The 20,273-nt window shown below is 42.1% G+C and overlaps 1 protein-coding gene across 1 annotated transcript in view; it reads left to right on the forward strand.

Moving 5' to 3' along the window:
- Positions 1-20,273, forward strand: part of CD247 (CD247 molecule) — a 137,862-nt gene continuing 117,589 nt past the window's right edge. The window contains exons 1-2 of the mRNA XM_040422925.1: positions 1-61; positions 157-311. Of these exons, the coding sequence (XP_040278859.1) occupies positions 257-311 (55 nt within the window). The 5' untranslated portion in view covers positions 1-61; positions 157-256. The remainder of the gene's footprint in view (positions 62-156; positions 312-20,273) is intronic.

A 20,273-nucleotide genomic window follows, 5' to 3' on the forward strand; every position in this document is an offset into this window, starting at 1 on the left:
GAAGCTCAGAATGAACAGACAAGAAATATAAGTAGACTAATAATGAAGGCACCAAGAGCCGGTGAGTGTGGTCTATGGGCTGTGTGTAGAGTTTATAGCAGTAAGCAGGCTGCGGGTCGTATATACGGTGTCTTAGATCTTCCACTTCCTGTGCAGCTGAGAAGCAGAGCCGTGTGGGTGAAAAAGCCAAAAGCTCTTCTCCGAGCAGGTGACAACGACTGCCACGACAAAGAGACGCCCGTCCTGACTCGCCACAATGTCCGCCCGGATCGCCCTGTGCGCCTTCCTCCACGCTCACCTCCCTGTGGCAGGTAAAGTCCAAGGCCTCGACCGCCTACAAGTTTCTACAAAAACTTTCTCACAACTTTTTGCAAAATTGTAAACTTTTTTTTTTATGATACCGTTTATCATATCGTTTTGTGTAGACGTTACGTGTGTAGAATTTGGTTAGTCTTTTATGGTTATTTTTTTTTTACGATTGTGGACTGGGCGTCGGGCTGAGCTGGCACGCCTTATCTAAGGAGGCACGAGTCAATGTGGCCGATGGACACAAAAATAGACAAAAATATTCAAGGTCATTTGCTGTCGGACCCTGACGACCGGACGTGTAGACAATTTTTAAACTTTTGAAGAATAAACTGATAATTTTTTTATTTTTGGTAGTATTTTTGGTAGTATTTGTCAGCGCTGTGAGGAGATGCAGAGAACGAGGCCCTTCCTTTGTCTCTTACTGGCATGAATAGAACTATTTAAGCAGATTTTATTCACTTATTACGCTAGAGTACAAAGATTTTTTTTTTTTTATGTAGGTTTTTAGGTACTGTTGTATTGTAATGTTACTCCAGCTGTGAATCTGGGGGGTAATGTCCGCTCTGCCCAGAAAATGGAGAGTATGGGTACTGTAGTGTATAGGTACGGTACTTATGGGTACTGTGGTTTCGTTTTGGAGAATTGTAGTTTACCCGTGGCGTGCTACTGTTTATTATAGGGTACTGCGAGTATTATAGTTTTTATATATTATATAGTTATTATGTGAGCACCGTATGATGGTATTATTTGTGGTACTCCTGTATAGTATATAGGACACTGCAGTTTATATATGGCGTGTTATTGGTAATTTTATTGAATTATTATATGAGCACCATATGGTGGTATTATGTCTGGTACTATTGTATAGTCTATAGAAAATTGCAGTCTATTTTTTTTTATCTGTAAATTGTATTGATTTATTATGTGAGCACCATATAGGGGTATTATTTCTGGTACTCCATTATAGTGTATAGGACACTGCAGTTTAATATATGGGTTATTTGTAATTGTGTTGATTTATTATGTAAGCACCATAGGGTGGTATTTCTGATACTACTGTATAGTTTACAGGACACTGCAGTTTATATATGGCATACTATCCGTATATTGTGTTGATTTTATTATGTGAGCACCGTATGGTGGTATTATTTCTGATACTCCAGTATAGTGTATAGGACACTGCAGTTTATATATGGCATACTATCCGTATATCGTATTGATTTATTATGTGAGCACAGTGTGGTAGTATCAATTTAACACTGTATGGCAGCATTATGTGAGCACCATACGGTGCTATTATTTGTGGTACTCCTGTATAGTATATAGGACACTGAAGTTTGTATATGGCGTGTTATTTGTAACGGTATTGATTCATTATGTGAGCACCGTATAGCGGTATTATTTGTGATACTACGGTATAGTCCATAGGACATTGCATTCTACAGTGTGGTCTGAAAGTATGGAGTCGGTTATATGGATGGAAAGCGGATGGTCAGGAACGCCAAACTGCGTATGGCATGCCGCTAAGGGAAGGGGGCAAATCTGTGAGGGGCGGCGGCCATTTTAAAAGCCGCCATTTTGGAACCGAATTTGATATTTTCAAACGGGAAGGGGTGCGTATGACATGTACGTGGTGGAGAATTCGATGTACGTATGTGACGAACCTTTATTGCTGCCAAAGTTATTGACCGGTTTCTCTTTGTTACAGACACAGATATGGCGGCGAGATGAATATGTGAGGAGAGGACAGAGACTGTACTGATCTCCGTGGGCGTAGTACCCCAACGCTCGGCACCTAACAGACCACCCCGCCGCCATGGCACAGTTGCCAAATTTTGTCAAACAGGTTCTGTGTTGGTCCTGCCAAATGTGGGTCCCGTTGCAGATGCTGTGACACCCATTCCGCAAATTCATCACGGTGATCGGATCGTCCACGTTGAGATGACGCAGCAATCGGATCTTGTACCAGGCCCCGGGCGCTATGATGTGGGCTCCTCCTGTAACAAAACTGCTACAATCGGAGCAACAACAATGGACGGCCATTCCCGTTGCTCCGATTGTAGCAGTTTTGTTACTTTCACTTTTTGGCAGGACCAACACAGAACCGTTTGGCAAAATTCAGCAAGCAATTTACCAACTGTGCCATGGCGGCGGGGTGGTCCGTTAGGTGCCGAGCGTTGGGGTACTGCGCCCCCGGAGATCAGCACAATCTCTGTCCTCTCCTCACATATTCATCTCGACGCCATATCCGTGTCTGTAACAAAGAGAAATTGTGAATAACTTTGGCAGGAATAAAGGTTTATATGACATAAGTAATTTATGATGCTATTATCTGAGCACTATATGGTGGTAGTGTTTGTTGTACTACTGTATAGTCTGTAGAACACTGCAGTTTATATATGGCATGTTATATTGTATTATGTAGGAAAATGCAGTTCATATATGATGTATGTCATTTATGGCGTTATTATGTGAGCACCGTATGGTGGTATTATTTGTGGTACTCCTGTATCATCCATAGGACACTCCGGATAAATATGACATGTTATCTGTAAATTATATCATTTATTATATGAGCACTTTATGGTGGTATTATTTGTGATACTCCTGTATAGTCTATAGGACACTGCAGTTTATATATGACCTATGTGATTTATGGCGTTATTATGTGAGCACCGTATGGTGGTATTGTTTGTGGTACTCCTGTATAGTCTAGGATGCTGCAGTCTATATATAGCACATTCTCTGTAAATGGTATGATTTTACTATGTGAGCACTGTATGGCAGCATTATGTGAGCACTGTATGGTGGTGTTATTTGTGGTACTACTGTTTAGTTTATAGGACACTGCAGTTTATATCTGGGATAATTATACATTTTGTTGATCTATTATGTGAGCACCATATGGCGATATAAAATTATATTTTTTTTTAGTTTATTAGAGAGACTAAAGGACTAAGTTTTCCTAGAAGTAGTTTATCGTGTTTTTAGATGTTTTTATATGGGTTACAGTATTTCATGTTACATTTTACTAATTATCTATCGATAGTAGATTCCTATGGGGCAATAGGTTTTTGTGTTTTATAAGTATGAGCGGTGTAGCTGGGGTACATAGTAGGCACTGTAGTTACCCTACCTGTACGGTTATCTATGGGGCGGTATGTATCTCTATGTATCTCTATGAGCAGTGACATTTTCCTGTACGGTAGGTTATCTATGGGGCGGTATGTATCTCTATGTGCAGTGACATTTACCTGTCGGGTAGGTTATCTATGGGGCGGTATGTATCTCTATGTGCAGTGACATTTACCTGTATCGTAGGTTATCTATGGGGCGGTATGTATCTCTATGGGCAGTGACATTTACCTGTCGGGTAGGTTATCTATGGGGCGGTATGTATCTCTATGTGCAGTGACATTTACCTGTCGGGTAGGTTATCTATGGGGCGGTATGTATCTCTATGTGCAGTGACATTTACCTGTCGGGTAGGTTATCTATGGGGCGGTATGTGTCTCTATGTGCAGTGACATTTACCTGTCGGGTAGGTTATCTATGGGGCGGTATGTATCTCTATGTGCAGTGACATTTTCCTGTACGGTAGGTTATCTATGGGGCGGTATGTATCTCTATGGGCAGTGACATTTTCCTGTACGGTAGGTTATCTATGGGGCGGTATGTATCTCTATGTGCAGTGACATTTTCCTGTACGGTAGGTTATCTATGGGGCGGTATGTATCTCTATGTGCAGTGACATTTACCTGTCGGGTAGGTTATCTATGGGGCGGTATGTATCTCTATGTGCAGTGACATTTGCCTGTCGGGTAGGTTATCTATGGGGCGGTATGCATCTCTATGAGCAGTGACATTTACCTGTATCGTAGGTTATCTATGGGGCGGTATGTATCTCTATGTACAGTGACATTTACCTGTCGGGTAGGTTATCTATGGGGCGGTATGTGTCTCTATGTGCAGTGACATTTACCTGTCGGGTAGGTTATCTATGGGGCGGTATGTATCTCTATGTGCAGTGACATTTACCTGTACGGTAGGTTATCTATGGAGCGGTATGTATCTCTATGAGCAGTGATTTTTACCTGTCGGGTAGGTTATCTATGTATCTCTATGTACAGTGACATTTACCTGTATCGTAGGTTATCTATATGGCTCTGACATTTACCTATAAGACATTGGAACCCATGAATTACAACATGGCTGCCCATAGCAACCAATCAGAGCTCAGCTTTCATTTCTTAAACTACCTTGGAATAATAAAAGCTGAGCTTTGATTGGTTGCTATGGGCAACAATGCCAGCCTTCCTGATAGGCCTTTGTAATAAATGAGGTTTTAGTGTATCTATGGGCAGTGTGGTTTTCCTTTACGTCTTGTAGTGGATTTTTAGTTCACATATGGTGGACTGTCGTTTTTTGGGTAGTCTTACCCATGTGATACCCAGTTTACCTATGCTACAGCCATAACACATCTCTATATTGCTTCCCTCCATGTAATTTTGCCAACCAGAGGCCTACAAGAGAGATTTAGTTTTTAAAGTTTTATCTTATTTACCTTATTTTATCTTTCTTTTTTTTTTTATACAGTTTCTCTCTCAGACCCTGTTCACTGGTGGTTTTCTAGACTTGTTTTTACATAATGAAATGTTTGTTAACGTCCCTATTGATTTTCAGTTAGGGTTTTTTCTGCCATCAGTTCGGTTCCGTTCCTTCAGGTTTCCGTTGGACCTGATGAATTCCCTTAAAGGGGTTGTCCCAGTGTTTTATACTGATGACCAATCCTCAGGATAGGCATTCTTGCCAACCTCACTGCCCACGGGAGCGCCCTGTCCCTGCCCGGAAACACCCGCTTAAGGACTGGGTTTACGTTAGCCCAGCTCAGTTTTGGTCCGGGACAGCTTGAATTTGCCGGGACGGTCTTTGAAAATCAGTGATAGTTTCACCAAATTCGGGACAGTTGGCAACTATGAATAGGTTATTGGTATCTGATCAGTGGGGGATTAACTCCCAATACCCCCACCAATCAGCTGTTTGGAGAGGCCCCGTCGCTCCGCCGCTCTTCCTGGGCCTATGACGTCACTTTCATTGGTCACATGGCCTAGGAGCCGCTCAGTCCTATTCAAGTGAATGGCGCTAAGCTGCAATACCAAGCATGACCACCATACAATGTACGGCACTGTGCTTTGTAAGCTGAAAGGAGGCCATGGTGCTCCCCAGAGCTCCGCACCCTCTGCATACTGGGCCTCGGACCCCACCGATCACATACTGAGGACAATTGATCAGTATTGAACACTCAGACAACCTCTTTAAAGTCAATGGGTTTGCTTAGGGTCCATTAGGTTTCTGTTTCAATCTTTGAAGAATAGACACTCTGAACACTGGTATCCACAGAACAGAAGGGGCCCTGTAGCCAAGATCATAAATGGGCTCCCATAATGGTGCCAAATTTTGCCACAAAAAGACCCAGTATTTGTTTCCCGCTCCTCGAACTTTCACTACCTTTTGGGTCCATTGCAGAAGAAGGTCTTGTATGGGTTCGCTCCATCCAGTAGCCATGGGGGTTTGGACCAAACTGAGCTGGGCCCCCCTCTCCTACGGGCCTCATAGCAACCACATGGTTCTCTCTATGGTATGTACTTCTACGCATCAGAAACTGAAGTCTTGATGTAAGTGTGAACAGAGACTAAAAACAAGAGCCAAGTGCACAGTGCCAATATGGTGGCACAAGCCGTACTATGGAAATGTACCGCAGTGCGCGGCTCCAATAAAACCACAGAATTCTCCAATGGAAGAAAAAAAAATTTGGAGACGGAAAGAGGTGCGGTATGGCCATAGACTTTTATGGGCCCCATATTACAGCTCTGTATGGTTGAGAGCATGAACCCAGAGGGGAATATTCTATATACTGGTGCAGGGTAATGAAAAAGCAGTATCTATATCAGCCATATACGATAATACTGATTATACCATTCATACCATGTGCTAGAGAGGCTTTTGGGCCCCTCGGGCCCCCTGCTATCCTATTACCCCTACAGGGAAAAAACATAAAAGAGATAAATTAACCCTTTCACCCTGGAGTTTTTTTTGTTTGTTTTTTGCGTTTTCGTTTTGTGCTCCCTGCTTTCCCAGAGCCATAACTTTATTATTTTTCTGTTTACATAGCCATATGAGGGGTTGATTTCTGCGGGAAAAGTTGTACTTTCCAACGCCACCATTTAATATTAAATATGATGTAGTGGGAAGCGGAAAAAAATTCCAAATGGGGTGAAATAGCAAAAAAAAAAAAAGCAATTCCACCACAGTTTTACGTTTTTTTTTATTTACGACGTTCGATGTACGATATAACGGACTACTACAGGTCAGTACGAATCCGGCGATACCTTTTTATATGTATAGTTTTTCTTGCAAAGTGGGAAAAAAATCAGTTTTATTTTTTTGTCGTTATATTTTGACCCCTATAACTTTTTTATAATTATGTGTACGGAGCTGTGTGGGGGCTCATTTTTTGCGGGGCGAGCTGAACTTTTCATTGATTCCATTCTGGGGTGTGTATGACTTTTTGATCACTTTTTATTTAATTTTTTGTAGAAAATTAAGCGACCAAAAACGCTTTTTTCTGTTTGCTGTATCTGGAATATATTTTTATATTTTTATACTATGGGTGTTTTTGCACATTGTGACACCCATGATGTGTATTTTAAAATTATTTTATTTTTTATTTTTTTTATTTTTATTTTGGGAAAAGGGGGGTTATTTGAATATATTTTTTAAATTTTTTATTTTTAAAAACTTTATTTTTACACTTTTTTATAGTTCCCATAGGGAACTATAACATGCATTGCTATTCTCATAGACTCCAAGGCACTTGCATTGGAATCTATGATGATTTTACTACTTTCCTATGGAGCCCTATTACAGGCAAGGGCTCCATAGGAAATACTATGCAGCAGCCTCCTCTCATTCACAAAGACAGGGGCTGCTGCACACAAGCTTCGGCTCCTCCGATCGCCGCACGGGGGAGCCAGAGCATCACCGGAAGCGTGCGTTTTCTGTTTTCAGCGCACTCGGAGGCCATGGTCAGGAGCGGGCGCCATCTTTTAAAACCCAGCCGTACTATTATGCCGCTGGTCGGGAAGGGGTTAAAATCTAACTTTATTAACTAACGGAACAATTTTTTTTCTTCAAACGTAATGTATTGAATGTTTTGAGTCTCCAGCGAAAGTCATTTGACGTGAACTTGTGGATGCCGACTTTTATAATGAACTGAAAAAAAATAATTTGAAAAAAATAATGAAATAATTCACATGCTTTTTTTTATTTTTATTATTATTATTTAGGATTTTAAAAAAAATATAGTTTTAGGGTGATCACGTTTATGGTGCCGTTTTGACATCAGATTTGGTAACCGAATCCCGGCTCTGCTTTGAGCTATCGGACGGGGTGCATGCATTGTCACTAATAAATGGGGGCACCTTTGGCCCTGATGATTGTACCCCCAATTCCAAATTAGGGGCCGGAACGTATGGAGTGTGTGGCAGCGGCTTTCTCCTCTCTCCACATTGAAATACAAGCCGAGTGTCTGTGTATGGAGGGGGGAGTCGGGAGAGAAACGGGTGTAGGTTGGGGGCACCCTAAGGCCGGCCCTGTAGGTAATACCCCCTCACGGGAGTCGTAACGGGGGCTACGAGGAGAACATTGAGCGATTCGCCTCCCAGATTTGTATAGATGTGAGATATAAGGTGGCGATGTTTAGTATATTTAGTGTTTGAGCTGATCGGCCCCCTCACTATACCTCCCCCTCCCCCCATATCATACTCTATATCAGATATCATCACATTTCAGGAAACATAAATATCTGGGCTGTTACATAGGACTGCAGGTAACATCTACTACATGGAGGCAAATGACCCATTTCAGACCTTATAACTAAACCATAATACTAAATACTAAAATAATGACATGACGCCTTGTGTTAGAATAAAAATGGCCGCAATGCTTTATTAAGGGTAAATAAATTTAATAAATAATTAAAACTTCAAATTCATAAATAAATACCCATTAAAAATTCCAATAATTACCGAAATCCGCTCCGCAATAGCTGAGTGATACAGCCCCTCTAATAAAGCAAAGCGACATAAGCATAAGAATAGGGAGGGAGGACGGGGCGATGATCCGGTCTTGATAAAACTGGCCCAGAAGCGCCGCCAAAACCCTCTTTTTTAAGGACTAAACTTTCCCGCCGCTGGCATCCAAACCAATCGGCTGTCCAGAAATCTCCCCCAGCAACCAGCTGCACCAATCAGAGAGGATCCCTGCTTGACACCCAAGGCTCAGATGAGACCGGCTGAAACCAGCTGATTCTGACAGGACTTAACCCTTTCATAAAACCTGAAATAAAAGAGCGGGAAAGCAAGAAAAAGGGATGGGGGGGGGGGGGGAGGAGAGAAAAAACAAGCAAAACCATACTAAAATACACCTATTAATGGTGTCATTGCCCCCATGTGTCCCCCAAGCGAAACGCTCTGGGGGGCCTGAACATTCTCTGCACACAGAAAGTTATCACTGTTATCTGGGCTGTTACATAGGACTGCAGGCGACACATTAAAATTTCTGTTGCCAAATTTAAAACGCATACGATTATAATAAAAAAGACTTGGAGGAGAAGATGAGACGCAGGTCACAGTAGTGAGCCCTGCCTACATATAGGGGAATAAAAGCACCACATCCCTGTGACATCTCCTGTCATGTAGATCTTCTCCTCCGTCTGACCCAGACCGCCATGACTAATTCTTTCAGCCGCATCTCGTCTCTGCAGAGTTTGTTACACAGACCCATTAGATTTCTCATAATTGGGGTCATTTATAAAACTGGTGTAAAGTAGCAGCCAATCAGATTCCACCTTTCATTTCCCAAAGGAGCTGTGAAAAATGAAAGGTAGAATCTGGTTGTAACTAAGCCAGTTCTACTTTACACCAGTTTCAAAAAATTACCCCAAAGGTCCCTATAGTGTCCACAGCAATTATAATGTCCCCTAGAGTGCCCCAGTAATAATACCACCCTATACTGTGCTCCAGGTAATAATCCCTGTGTAGTGCCCCCAGTAATAATAACACCCTATACTGTGCTCCAGGTAATAATCCCTGTGTAGTGCCCCCAGTAATAATAACACCCTATACTGTGCTCCAGGTAATAATCCCTGTAGAGTGCCCCCAGTAATAATAACACCCTATACTGTGCTCCAGGTAATAATCCCTGTATAGTGCCCCCAGTAATAATAACACCCTATACTGTGCTCCAGGTAATAATCCCTGTAGAGTGCCCCCAGTAATAATAACACCCTATACTGTGCTCCAGGTAATAATCCCTGTATAGTGCCCCCAGTAATAATAACACCCTATACTGTGCTCCAGGTAATAATCCCTGAATAGTGCCCCCAGTAATAATAACACCCTATACTGTGCTCCAGGTAATAATCCCTGTATAGTGCCCCCAGTAATAATAACACCCTATACTGTGCTCCAGGTAATAATCCCTGTATAGTGCCCCCAGTAATAACACCCTATACTGTGCTCCAGGTAATAATCCCTGTGTAGTGCCCCCAGTAATAATAACACCCTATACTGTGCTCCAGGTATTAGTCCCTGTATAGTGCCCCCAGTAATAATAACACCCTATAATGTGCTCCAGGTAATAATCCCTGTGTAGTGCCCCCAGTAATAATAACACCCTATAATGTGCTCCAGGTAATAATCCCTGTGTAGTGCCCCCAGTAATAATAACACCCTATACTGTGCTCCAGGTAATAATCCCTGTATAGTGCCCCTAGTAATAATAACACCCTATACTGTGCTCCAGGTAATAATCCCTGTATAGTGCCCTCAGTAATAATAACACCCTATACTGTGCTCCAGGTAATAATCCCTGTATAGTGCCCCTAGTAATAATAACACCCTATACTGTGCTCCAGGTATTAGTCCCTGTATAGTGCCCTCAGTAATAATAACACCCTATACTGTGCTCCAGGTAATAATCCCTGTATAGTGCCCCTAGTAATAATAACACCCTATACTGTGCTCCAGGTATTAGTCCCTGTATAGTGCCCTCAGTAATAATAACACCCTATACTGTGCTCCAGGTAATAATCCCTGTATAGTGCCCCTAGTAATAATAACACCCTATACTGTGCTCCAGGTATTAGTCCCTGTATAGTGCCCTCAGTAATAATAACACCCTATACTGTGCTCCAGGTAATAATCCCTGTATAGTGCCCTCAGTAATAATAACACCCTATACTGTGCTCCAGGTAATAATCCCTGTATAGTGCCCCTAGTAATAATAACACCCTATACTGTGCTCCAGGTATTAGTCCCTGTATAGTGCCCTCAGTAATAATAACACCCTATACTGTGCTCCAGGTAATAATCCCTGTATAGTGCCCCTAGTAATAATAACACCCTATACTGTGCTCCAGGTATTAGTCCCTGTATAGTGCCCTCAGTAATAATAACACCCTATACTGTGCTCCAGGTAATAATCCCTGTATAGTTCCCCTAGTAATAATAACACCCTATACTGTGCTCCAGGTATTAGTCCCTGTATAGTGCCCTCAGTAATAATAACACCCTATACTGTGCTCCAGGTAATAATCCCTGTATAGTTCCCCCAGTAATAACACCCTATACTGTGCTCCAGGTAATAATCCCTGTATAGTGCCCCTAGTAATAATAACACCCTATACTGTGCTCCAGGTATTAGTCCCTGTATAGTGCCCTCAGTAATAATAACACCCTATACTGTGCTCCAGGTAATAATCCCTGTATAGTTCCCCCAGTAATAACACCCTATAATGTGCTCCAGGTAATAATCCCTGTGTAGTGTCCCCAGAAATAATGTCCCCTAATATGTCCTTGTAATAGAAATACCCCTACACTGAACCCCTGTGAAGTAATTTGCCCCCATGTCCTCCTCTGCCCCCCAAAGTTGGCACACACAGAAAATAAAAAAATAAAATAAAAGCTAAACCCTATTTTTACTCACATTTGGGAAGGGCTGTGGAATTTTTCTATCTAATTTCATATTCTACTGTTTGTACTTGAACCCCCTGATTGTAAAGCGCTGCAGAATATATTGGCGCTATATAAATAATGAGCATGATTATTAATATATTTATTGCTCATTCCTCTGATGTTTACACTATTGTATCAGAATGGATGGGGCAGTGGTATGGCGGTACGGTGGCGAGCAGTGGTATTATTATTATTTGTTAGTAGCGCTGTACATATGATGAGCGGTGCACATACATAATACAGACAATTGCACTTAGCAAGAACAAGACGAGTTACAGACTGGTACAGAAGGAGAGAGGGCCCTGCCCGCGAGGTGCGGGTGAAGCTGGTCATGGCGGTATAGAGGCAGCAGGGTCACTGGTTGTAGGCTTGTCTGAAGAGGGATGAGGGTACGGTGGCTGGCAGTATGATGGGGGCACTGTGGTTGGCTGGAGGGGTACAGGTGCCCCATGTATACATACACGTCCAGCTTCCTGCACCTATATCAGTCGCCATATCTGTGTCCAGACCCTCCAGATGTAACATCCCGCCATGTCTCCATCCTCCCCTCTCCTGTACTGATGGTGGATATCTTATTTATACACAGACAGCCGTAAATACACTGTAACAAATCCTGAATAAACCTGGGAGATAATTGCTCCATCCTCTGCCGATGCAGAGTCTGATCCCTGTCATATAAATGAGCCGATACCTGCAAATAGCAGAGAGCAGGCGCCCGGCACAGCACCGATCGCGGGCTTGTTAGTGGAGATGAGATGTTCCAGGACTTACAAGACTGATCTCAGATGTGATGAATATTATTACCGCCCGAAAATGTATTCCTGCCACTAAACACCGACCTGATCTCCTGAATGTATTCCGCTATACTGCAGGCATATTATACAAACCGCCAGAATCACATCCTTATTATAATGGCTTGTATCCACAGGTACAATGCACGCAGCCCTACAGCAAACAGCAGTCATTACAGAGCAGAGGCTATATCGTACAATGTAGGAGATGCAGTATATTCTTGTACTTGGGGTCAGTATTATAGTAGTTATATTCTTGTACATAGGAGGCAGTATTATAGTAGTTATATTCTTGTACATAGGAGGCAGTATTATAGTAGTTATATTCTTGTACATAGGAGGCAGTATTATAGTAGTTATATTCTTGTACATAGGAGGCAGTATTATAGTAGTTATATTCTTGTACATAGGAGCAGTATTATAGTAGTTATATTCTTGTACATAGGAGGCAGTATTATAGCAGTTATATTCTTGTACTTGGGGTCAGTATTATAGTAGTTATATTCTTGTACATAGGAGGCAGTATTATAGTAGTTATATTCTTGTACATAGGAGCAGTATTATAGTAGTTACATTCTTGTACATAGGAGGCAGTATTATAGTAGTTATATTCTTGTACATAGGAGCAGTATTGTAGTAGTTATATTCTTGTACATAGGAGCAGTATTATAGTAGTTATATATTCTTGTACATAGGAGGCAGTATTATAGTAGTTATATTCTTGTACATAGGAGCAGTATTATAGTAGTTATATATTCTTGTACATAGGAGGCAGTATTATAGTAGTTATATTCTTGTACATAGGAGCAGTATTGTAGTAGTTATATTCTTGTACATAGGAGCAGTATTATAGTAGTTATATATTCTTGTACATAGGAGCAGTATTATAGTAGTTATATTCTTGTACATAGGAGGCAGTATTATAGTAGTTATATTCTTGTACATAGGAGCAGTATTATAGTAGTTATATTCCTGTACATAGGAGGCAGTATTATAGTAGTTATATTCTTGTACATAGGAGGCAGTATTATAGTAGTTATATTCCTGTACATAGGAGCAGTATTATAGTAGTTATATTCTTGTACATAGGAGGCAGTATTATAGTAGTTATATTCTTGTACATAGGAGCAGTATTATGGTAGTTATATTCCTGTACATAGGAGGCAGTATTATAGTAGTTATATTCTTGTACATAGGAGCAGTATTATAGTAGTTATATTGTTGTACATAGGAGCAGTATTATAGTAGTTATATTGTTGTACATAGGAGCAGTATTATAGTAGTTATATTCTTGTACATAGGAGGCAGTATTATAGTAGTTATATTCTTGTACATAGGAGGCAGTATTATAGTAGTTATATTCTTGTACATAGGAGGCAGTATTATAGTAGTTATATTCTTGTACATAGGAGCAGTATTATAGTAGTTATATTCTTGTACATAGGAGGCAGTATTATAGTAGTTATATTCTCGTACATAGGAGCAGTATTATAGTAGTTATATTCTTGTACATAGGAGCAGTATTATAGTAGTTATATTCCTGTACATAGGAGCAGTATTATAGTAGTTATATTCCTGTACATAGGAGCAGTATTATAGTAGTTATATTCCTGTACATAGGAGCAGTATTATAGTAGTTATATTCTTGTACATAGGAGCAGTATTATAGCAGTTATATTCTTGTACTTGGGGTCAGTATTAGGCCTCTTTCACACGACCGTTGTGTGCACCCGTGGCCGTTGTGCCGTTTTCCGTTTTTTTTCGTGGACCCCATGACTTTTAATGGGTCCGTGGAAAAAACGGAAAATGCACCGTTTTGCAGCCGCATCCGAGATCCGTGTTTCCTGGCCGTGAAAAAAATATGACCTGTCCTATTTTTTTCACGGCCAACGGTTCACGGACCCATTCAAGTCAATGGGTCCGTGAAAGAACACGGATGCACACAAGATTGGCATCCGTGTCCGTGATCCGTGGCCGTAGGTTACTTTTTATACAGACAGATCCGAAGATCCGTCTGCATAAAAGCTTTTTCATAGCTGAGTGAAAACTCAGAACCGACAGTATATTCTAACACAGAAGCGTTCCCATGGTGATGGGGACGCTTCTAGTTAGAATACACTACAAACTGTGTACAAGACTGCCCCCTGCTGCCTGGCAGCACCCGATCTCTTACAGGGGGCTGTGATCAGCACAATTAACCCCTTCAGGTGCGGCACCTGAATGGGTTAATTGTACTATCATATCCCCCTGTAAGAGATCAGGGCTGCCAGGCAGCAGGGGGCAGACCCTCCCCCCCTCCCCAGTTTGAATATCATTGGTGGCCAGTGCGGCCTCCCCCCCCTCCCTCTATTGTAATTATTCGTTGGTGGCACAGTGTGCGCCCCCCCCCCCTTCCTCCCTCTATTGTAATAAATCGTTGGTGGCACAGTGTGCGCCCTCCATCGGCCCCCCCTCCCTCTATAGCATTAACAACATTGGTGGCCAGTGTGCGGCCTCCCATCAAACCCCCCCCCCCATCATTGGTGGCAGCGGAGTTCCGATCGGAGTCCCAGTTTAATCGCTGGGGCTCCGATCGGTAACCATGGCAACCAGGACGCTACTACAGTCCTGGTTGCCATGGTTACTTAGCAATAGTACAATAGTAGAAGATTCATACTTACCTGCTGGTGGCTGCTGCGATGTTCGTGTCCGGCCGGGAGCTCCACCTACTGGTAAGTGACAGGTCTGTGCGGCGCATTGCTAAATGAACTGTCACTTACCAGTAGGAGGAGCTCCCGGCCGGACACGAACATCGCAGCTCCCAGGTAAGTATGAATCTTTTACTATTGTACTATTGCTAGTAACCCGCTGCCACCAATGATCGGGGGGGGGAGATGGGAGGCCGCACACTGGCCACCAATGTTGTTAATGCTATAGAGGGAGGGGGGGCCGATGGGGGGCGCACACTGTGCCACCAACGATTTATTACAATAGAGGGAGGAAGGGGGGGGGGCGCACACTGTGCCACCAACGATTTATTACAATAGAGGGAGGAAGGGGGGGGGGGGCGCACACTGTGCCACCAACGATTTATTACAATAGAGGGAGGAAGGGGGGGGGGGGTGGCGCACTGGCCACCAATGATATTCAAACTGGGGAGGGGGGGGGGGTCTGCCCCCTGCTGCCTGGCAGCCCTGATCTCTTACAGGGGGATATGATAGTACAATTAACCCCTTCAGGTGCGGCACGTGAGGGGTTATTTGTGCTGATCACGGCCCCCTGTAAGAGATCGGATACTGCTAGGCAGCAGGGGGCAGTCATGTACACAGTTTGTAGTATATTCAAACTAGAAGCGTCCCCATCACCATGGGAACGCCTCTGTGTTAGAATATACTGTCGGAAATGAGGTTTCACGATCTAACTCATATCCGACAGTATATTCTAACATAGAGGCGTTCCCATGGTGATGGGGACGCTTCAAGTTAAAATATACCATCGGATTGGAGAAAACTCTGATCCGATGGTATAAAAGGGACTCCAGACTTTACATTGAAAGTCAATGGGGACGGATCCGTTTGAAATGGCACCATATTGTGTCAACGTCAAACGGATCCGTCCCCATTGACTTGCATTGTAATTCAGGACGGATCCGTTTGGCTCCGCACGGCCAGGCGGACACCAAAACGACTTTTTTTTCATGTCCGTGGATCCTCCAAAAATCAAGGAAGACCCACGGACGAAAAAACGGTCACGGATCACGGAAAAATGGGACCCCGTTTTGCGGACCGTGAAAATATACTGTCGTGTGCAATAAGCCTTATAGTAGTTTATATTCTTGTACATAGGAGCAGTATTATAGTAGTTATATTCTTGCACATAAGAGGCAGTATTATAGTAGTTATATTCTTGTACATAGGAGGCAGTATTATAGTAGTTATATTCTTGTACATAGGAGCAGTATTATAGTAGTTATATTCCTGTACATAGGAGCAGTATTATAGTAGTTATATTCTTGTACATAGGATCAGTATTATAGTAGTTATATTCTTGTACATAGAAGGCAGTATTATAGTAGTTATATTCTTGTACATAGGAGGCAGTATTATGGTAGTTATATTCTTGTACATAGGAGCAGTATTATAGTAGTTATATTCTTGTACATAGGAGCAGTATTATAGTAGTTATATTCTTGTACACAGGAGCAGCATTATAGTAGTTATATTCTTGTACATAGGAGCAGTATTATAGTAGTTATATTCTTGTACATAGGAGGCAGTATTATAGTAGTTATATTCCTGTACATAGGAGCAGTATTATAGTAGTTATATTCTTGTACATAGGAGCAGTATTATAGTAGTTATATTCTTGTACATAGGAGCAGTATTATAGTAGTTATATTCTTGTACATAGGAGCAGTATTATAGTAGTTATATCCTTGTACATAGGAGCAGTATTATAGTAGTTATATTCTTGTACATAGGAGGCAGTATTATAGTAGTTATATTCTTGTAAATAGGAGCAGTATTATAGTAGTTATATTCTTGTACATAGGAGGCAGTATTATAGGAGTTATATTCTTGTACATAGGAGCAGTATTATAGTAGTTATATTCTTGTACATAGGAGGCAGTATTATAGTAGTTATATTCTTGCACATAGGAGACAGTATTATAGTAGTTATATTCTTGTACATAGGAGGCAGTATTATAGTAGTTATATTCTTGTACATAGGAGCAGTATTATAGTAGTTATAGTCTTGTACATAGAAGCAGTATTATAGTAGTTATATTCTTGTACATAGGAGCAGTATTATAGTAGATATATTCTTGTACATAGGAGCAGTATTATAGTAGTTATATTCTTGTACATAGGAGCAGTATTATAGTAGTTATATTCTTGCACATAGGAGCAGTATTATAGTAGTTATATTCTTGTACATAGGAGGCAGTATTATAGTAGTTATATTCTTGTACATAGGAGCAGTATTATAGTAGTTATATTCTTGTACATAGGAGGCAGTATTATAGTAGTTATATTCTTGTACATAGGAGGCAGTATTATAGTAGTTATATTCTTGCACATAGGAGACAGTATTATAGTAGTTATATTCTTGTACATAGGAGGCAGTATTATAGTAGTTATATTCTTGTACATAGAAGCAGTATTATAGTAGTTATATTCTTGTACATAGGAGCAGTATTATAGTAGTTATAGTCTTGTACATAGAAGCAGTATTATAGTAGTTATATTCTTGTACATAGGAGCAGTATTATAGTAGATATATTCTTTGACAATGTTCTTTTTATTGAAAAGAAGCAGATAATTATTACACAAGCGACTTCCATCATAGTGTCAAGACAAAAATAGATGGGCATTTCAGGCCAGGGTGGATAGGCACATCCCCCAAACATGTCTAAGCAGTATGAATAGTGCAGTTAACCATACAAGAGGCATGATTTGAAGCAGAGATAATGTAGTATAACATCTATACTTTAGGCACTTGCGGGTCATTGTGAGGACACATCTTGAATATACAGGAATGTGTACATGTAACAGTCACTTGGTTTACAGGGACATTTTATGCAATTAGTGAACAGCAAGGCAACGGCCTTACAAGAACATACAAAACATAACATAACTTATGTCTCTAAGCACATTTTGAGAAAGTATAGAATAATTTGGTGATGGAGGTAAAGGAAAATAGTACAAGTTAGAAGGGTCAGAGGACCTTTAATAACCAGCTGTTGTATGTGACATGCGATATCTTAGCCATGGGTTCCACATTTTAGCATGCTTCTCGTGCGTTCTAGTCTCCCAACTGGCTAGTTCCTCGAGGCGCTGTATATGATCAACCTTATTTAACCATTGGGAAAAGGTGGGGGGTTCTGCACTCAGCCACCTCTGAGGAATTATCAGCCTAGCCGCTTGGATCAGTTGCGTGGCTAAACTATTCCTAGAAGGGGAAAGAGCTTTGGTGGGTAGCCATAGAAGGACTAACTCAGGGGACAGGGGTATCAACTTTTGTGTAATTGAGCTAATGGCTTTGGATACCATTTCCCAAAAAGGGTGTATCAAAGGGCAGGACCAAAAGATATGTGACAGCGTTCCCACCCCGTCTTTACATCTCCAGCACTGGTCACTGGAACTAAGACCCCTAAGAAACATCTGTTTCGGTGTCATGTACCATTGGGTGAGTACTTTAAAAGAGTGCTCTTGTATCTTGACGCACCTTGAGAAGCCGTGCGAATGTGCAAAAAGTCTGAGAACCTCCGTCTCCGTGAAAGACCTATCTAATTCTGACTCCCAGGTTTTCAGAAATAGAGGAGTGTCATTAGCTCGGGGTACATTAAGACCCAGGTAGAATAGGGAGATCAATCTACTGTGTGGCGAGCTGGAGGACAGAATTTTCTCGAACCATGTTTGATCCTGTTTATGGATCTGTTTATCTGTTAGAATTTTACTAACTGCCTTAAAGTCAGCCAGGCCCAGGAAATTGCAGGATTGCATGGCTAAGTGACAGGGATGATCAGCTGATAAACTACCTAGAGCAGCATCTAAATACTCTTTGGTGGTGAATTCTCTAAGGGAACTCCACGCTGGGGAGGTGTTTGCTAATGTAGGTCTTACTGCAAAGGGGGCTAAATCCGCTGGCGTACTTAGTGAGGGGGCACCTAACAGGCCGTGATCTTTGTTAAGTTGTTTAATTATCATACTAGTGCCTTTAAGTAGTGTATGGTTGTGTAGAGATGTGGTAGTCAGGCCCCACAATGCTGCTCTTTGTGATTGCGAGAGTTGAAGTGTTTCTAGGGCATTACCCAACGTTGAGCAGCTAGGAACATGTAGCTGCATCCAACGTCTAAGGTGGATTGCCCTATAGTATACCTGTACATCTGGCAGCGCAAACCCACCCTGAGTCTTCCTCAGAATCAGTCTGCTGTGAGCTATCCTGGCTCCCCTCCCCCCCCACAGGTATGTAGAGAATAATCTCCGGATCTGTGTAAAAAAGGAGGAGGGAAGGAAGACAGGCAGCATCTGCATGACATATAATATCTTAGGTAACACAAAAGCCTTCAGCAGATTCTTTCTCCCCATCCAGGAGGTATAAGGGATGCGGAGAGATCCTAATAATCTTTGTATTTCAGACAAAAGGGGGGTATAGTTCAGCTGGAAAATGTTCTCCAGTTTGGACGGGATGTTAATACCCAGATAAGTGATGTGGGAAGTCTGCCACATAAAGGGAGTTGTAGCTTTGAGGGAGGACACACTCTTTGGTGGGGCTGTGATATTCATTACCTCTGATTTGGTGTAATTAACCTTGTAATTAGAAACTGAGCCAAATAGCTCGAATAGGGAGAGGAGATGCGGGAAGGCCTCGACCGGGTTGGACACCATCACCAAGAGGTCGTCCGCATAGGCGACGTTAATATATTCAATTGTATCTTTCTTGGCCCTGACCCCTCTTATGCCAGGATGATCTCTGATGGCTTGGAGAAGTGTCTCCATCACTAAAATGTATAGCGCAGGAGATAATGGACAACCTTGCCGGGTGCCATTATAGATGGGAAAGGGGGGTGAGAGGGTGCCATTTACTCTAATTTTAGCACTCGGGTTGGTGTAGAGAGTCATGATGGCATTTCGAAATTGCTCAGGGATACCGAACCTCTGCAGTGTCCTCTCCATGAAGCTCCATTTTACCCGGTCGAAGGCCTTCTCCGCATCCACACTCAAAAAGGTCAGGGGGGGTACCATGCTTCTTTGCCCACTGGATTGCCGTGACGACTCTGCAGGAGTTATGGTTCCCCTCTCTTCCTGGTACGAAGCCAGCTTGGTCGGGGTGTATCAATTTGGGAAGAAAGGAACTAAGGCGAGTAGCCAAAATTTTGGCCCAAACCTTTACGTCGACATTTAAAAGAGATATGGGCCTGTAACTCCCGCAGAGCGTGTGGTCTTTCCCAGGTTTAGGCAGAATGGTCACAGTTGCTTCCAAAGATTGAGCAGGAAGATGCCCACCTGTAAGGAGAGAGTTGCACCAGTTCATGAGATGCGGAGATAAAATATCAGCAAATTTCTTGTAGTAACCTACCGGAAGTCCATCCGGTCCTGGACATTTCCCCAAGGGC

This window comes from Bufo bufo, chromosome 3 (genome assembly GCF_905171765.1).
Source record: "Bufo bufo chromosome 3, aBufBuf1.1, whole genome shotgun sequence".
Lineage (NCBI taxonomy): Eukaryota > Metazoa > Chordata > Amphibia > Anura > Bufonidae > Bufo > Bufo bufo.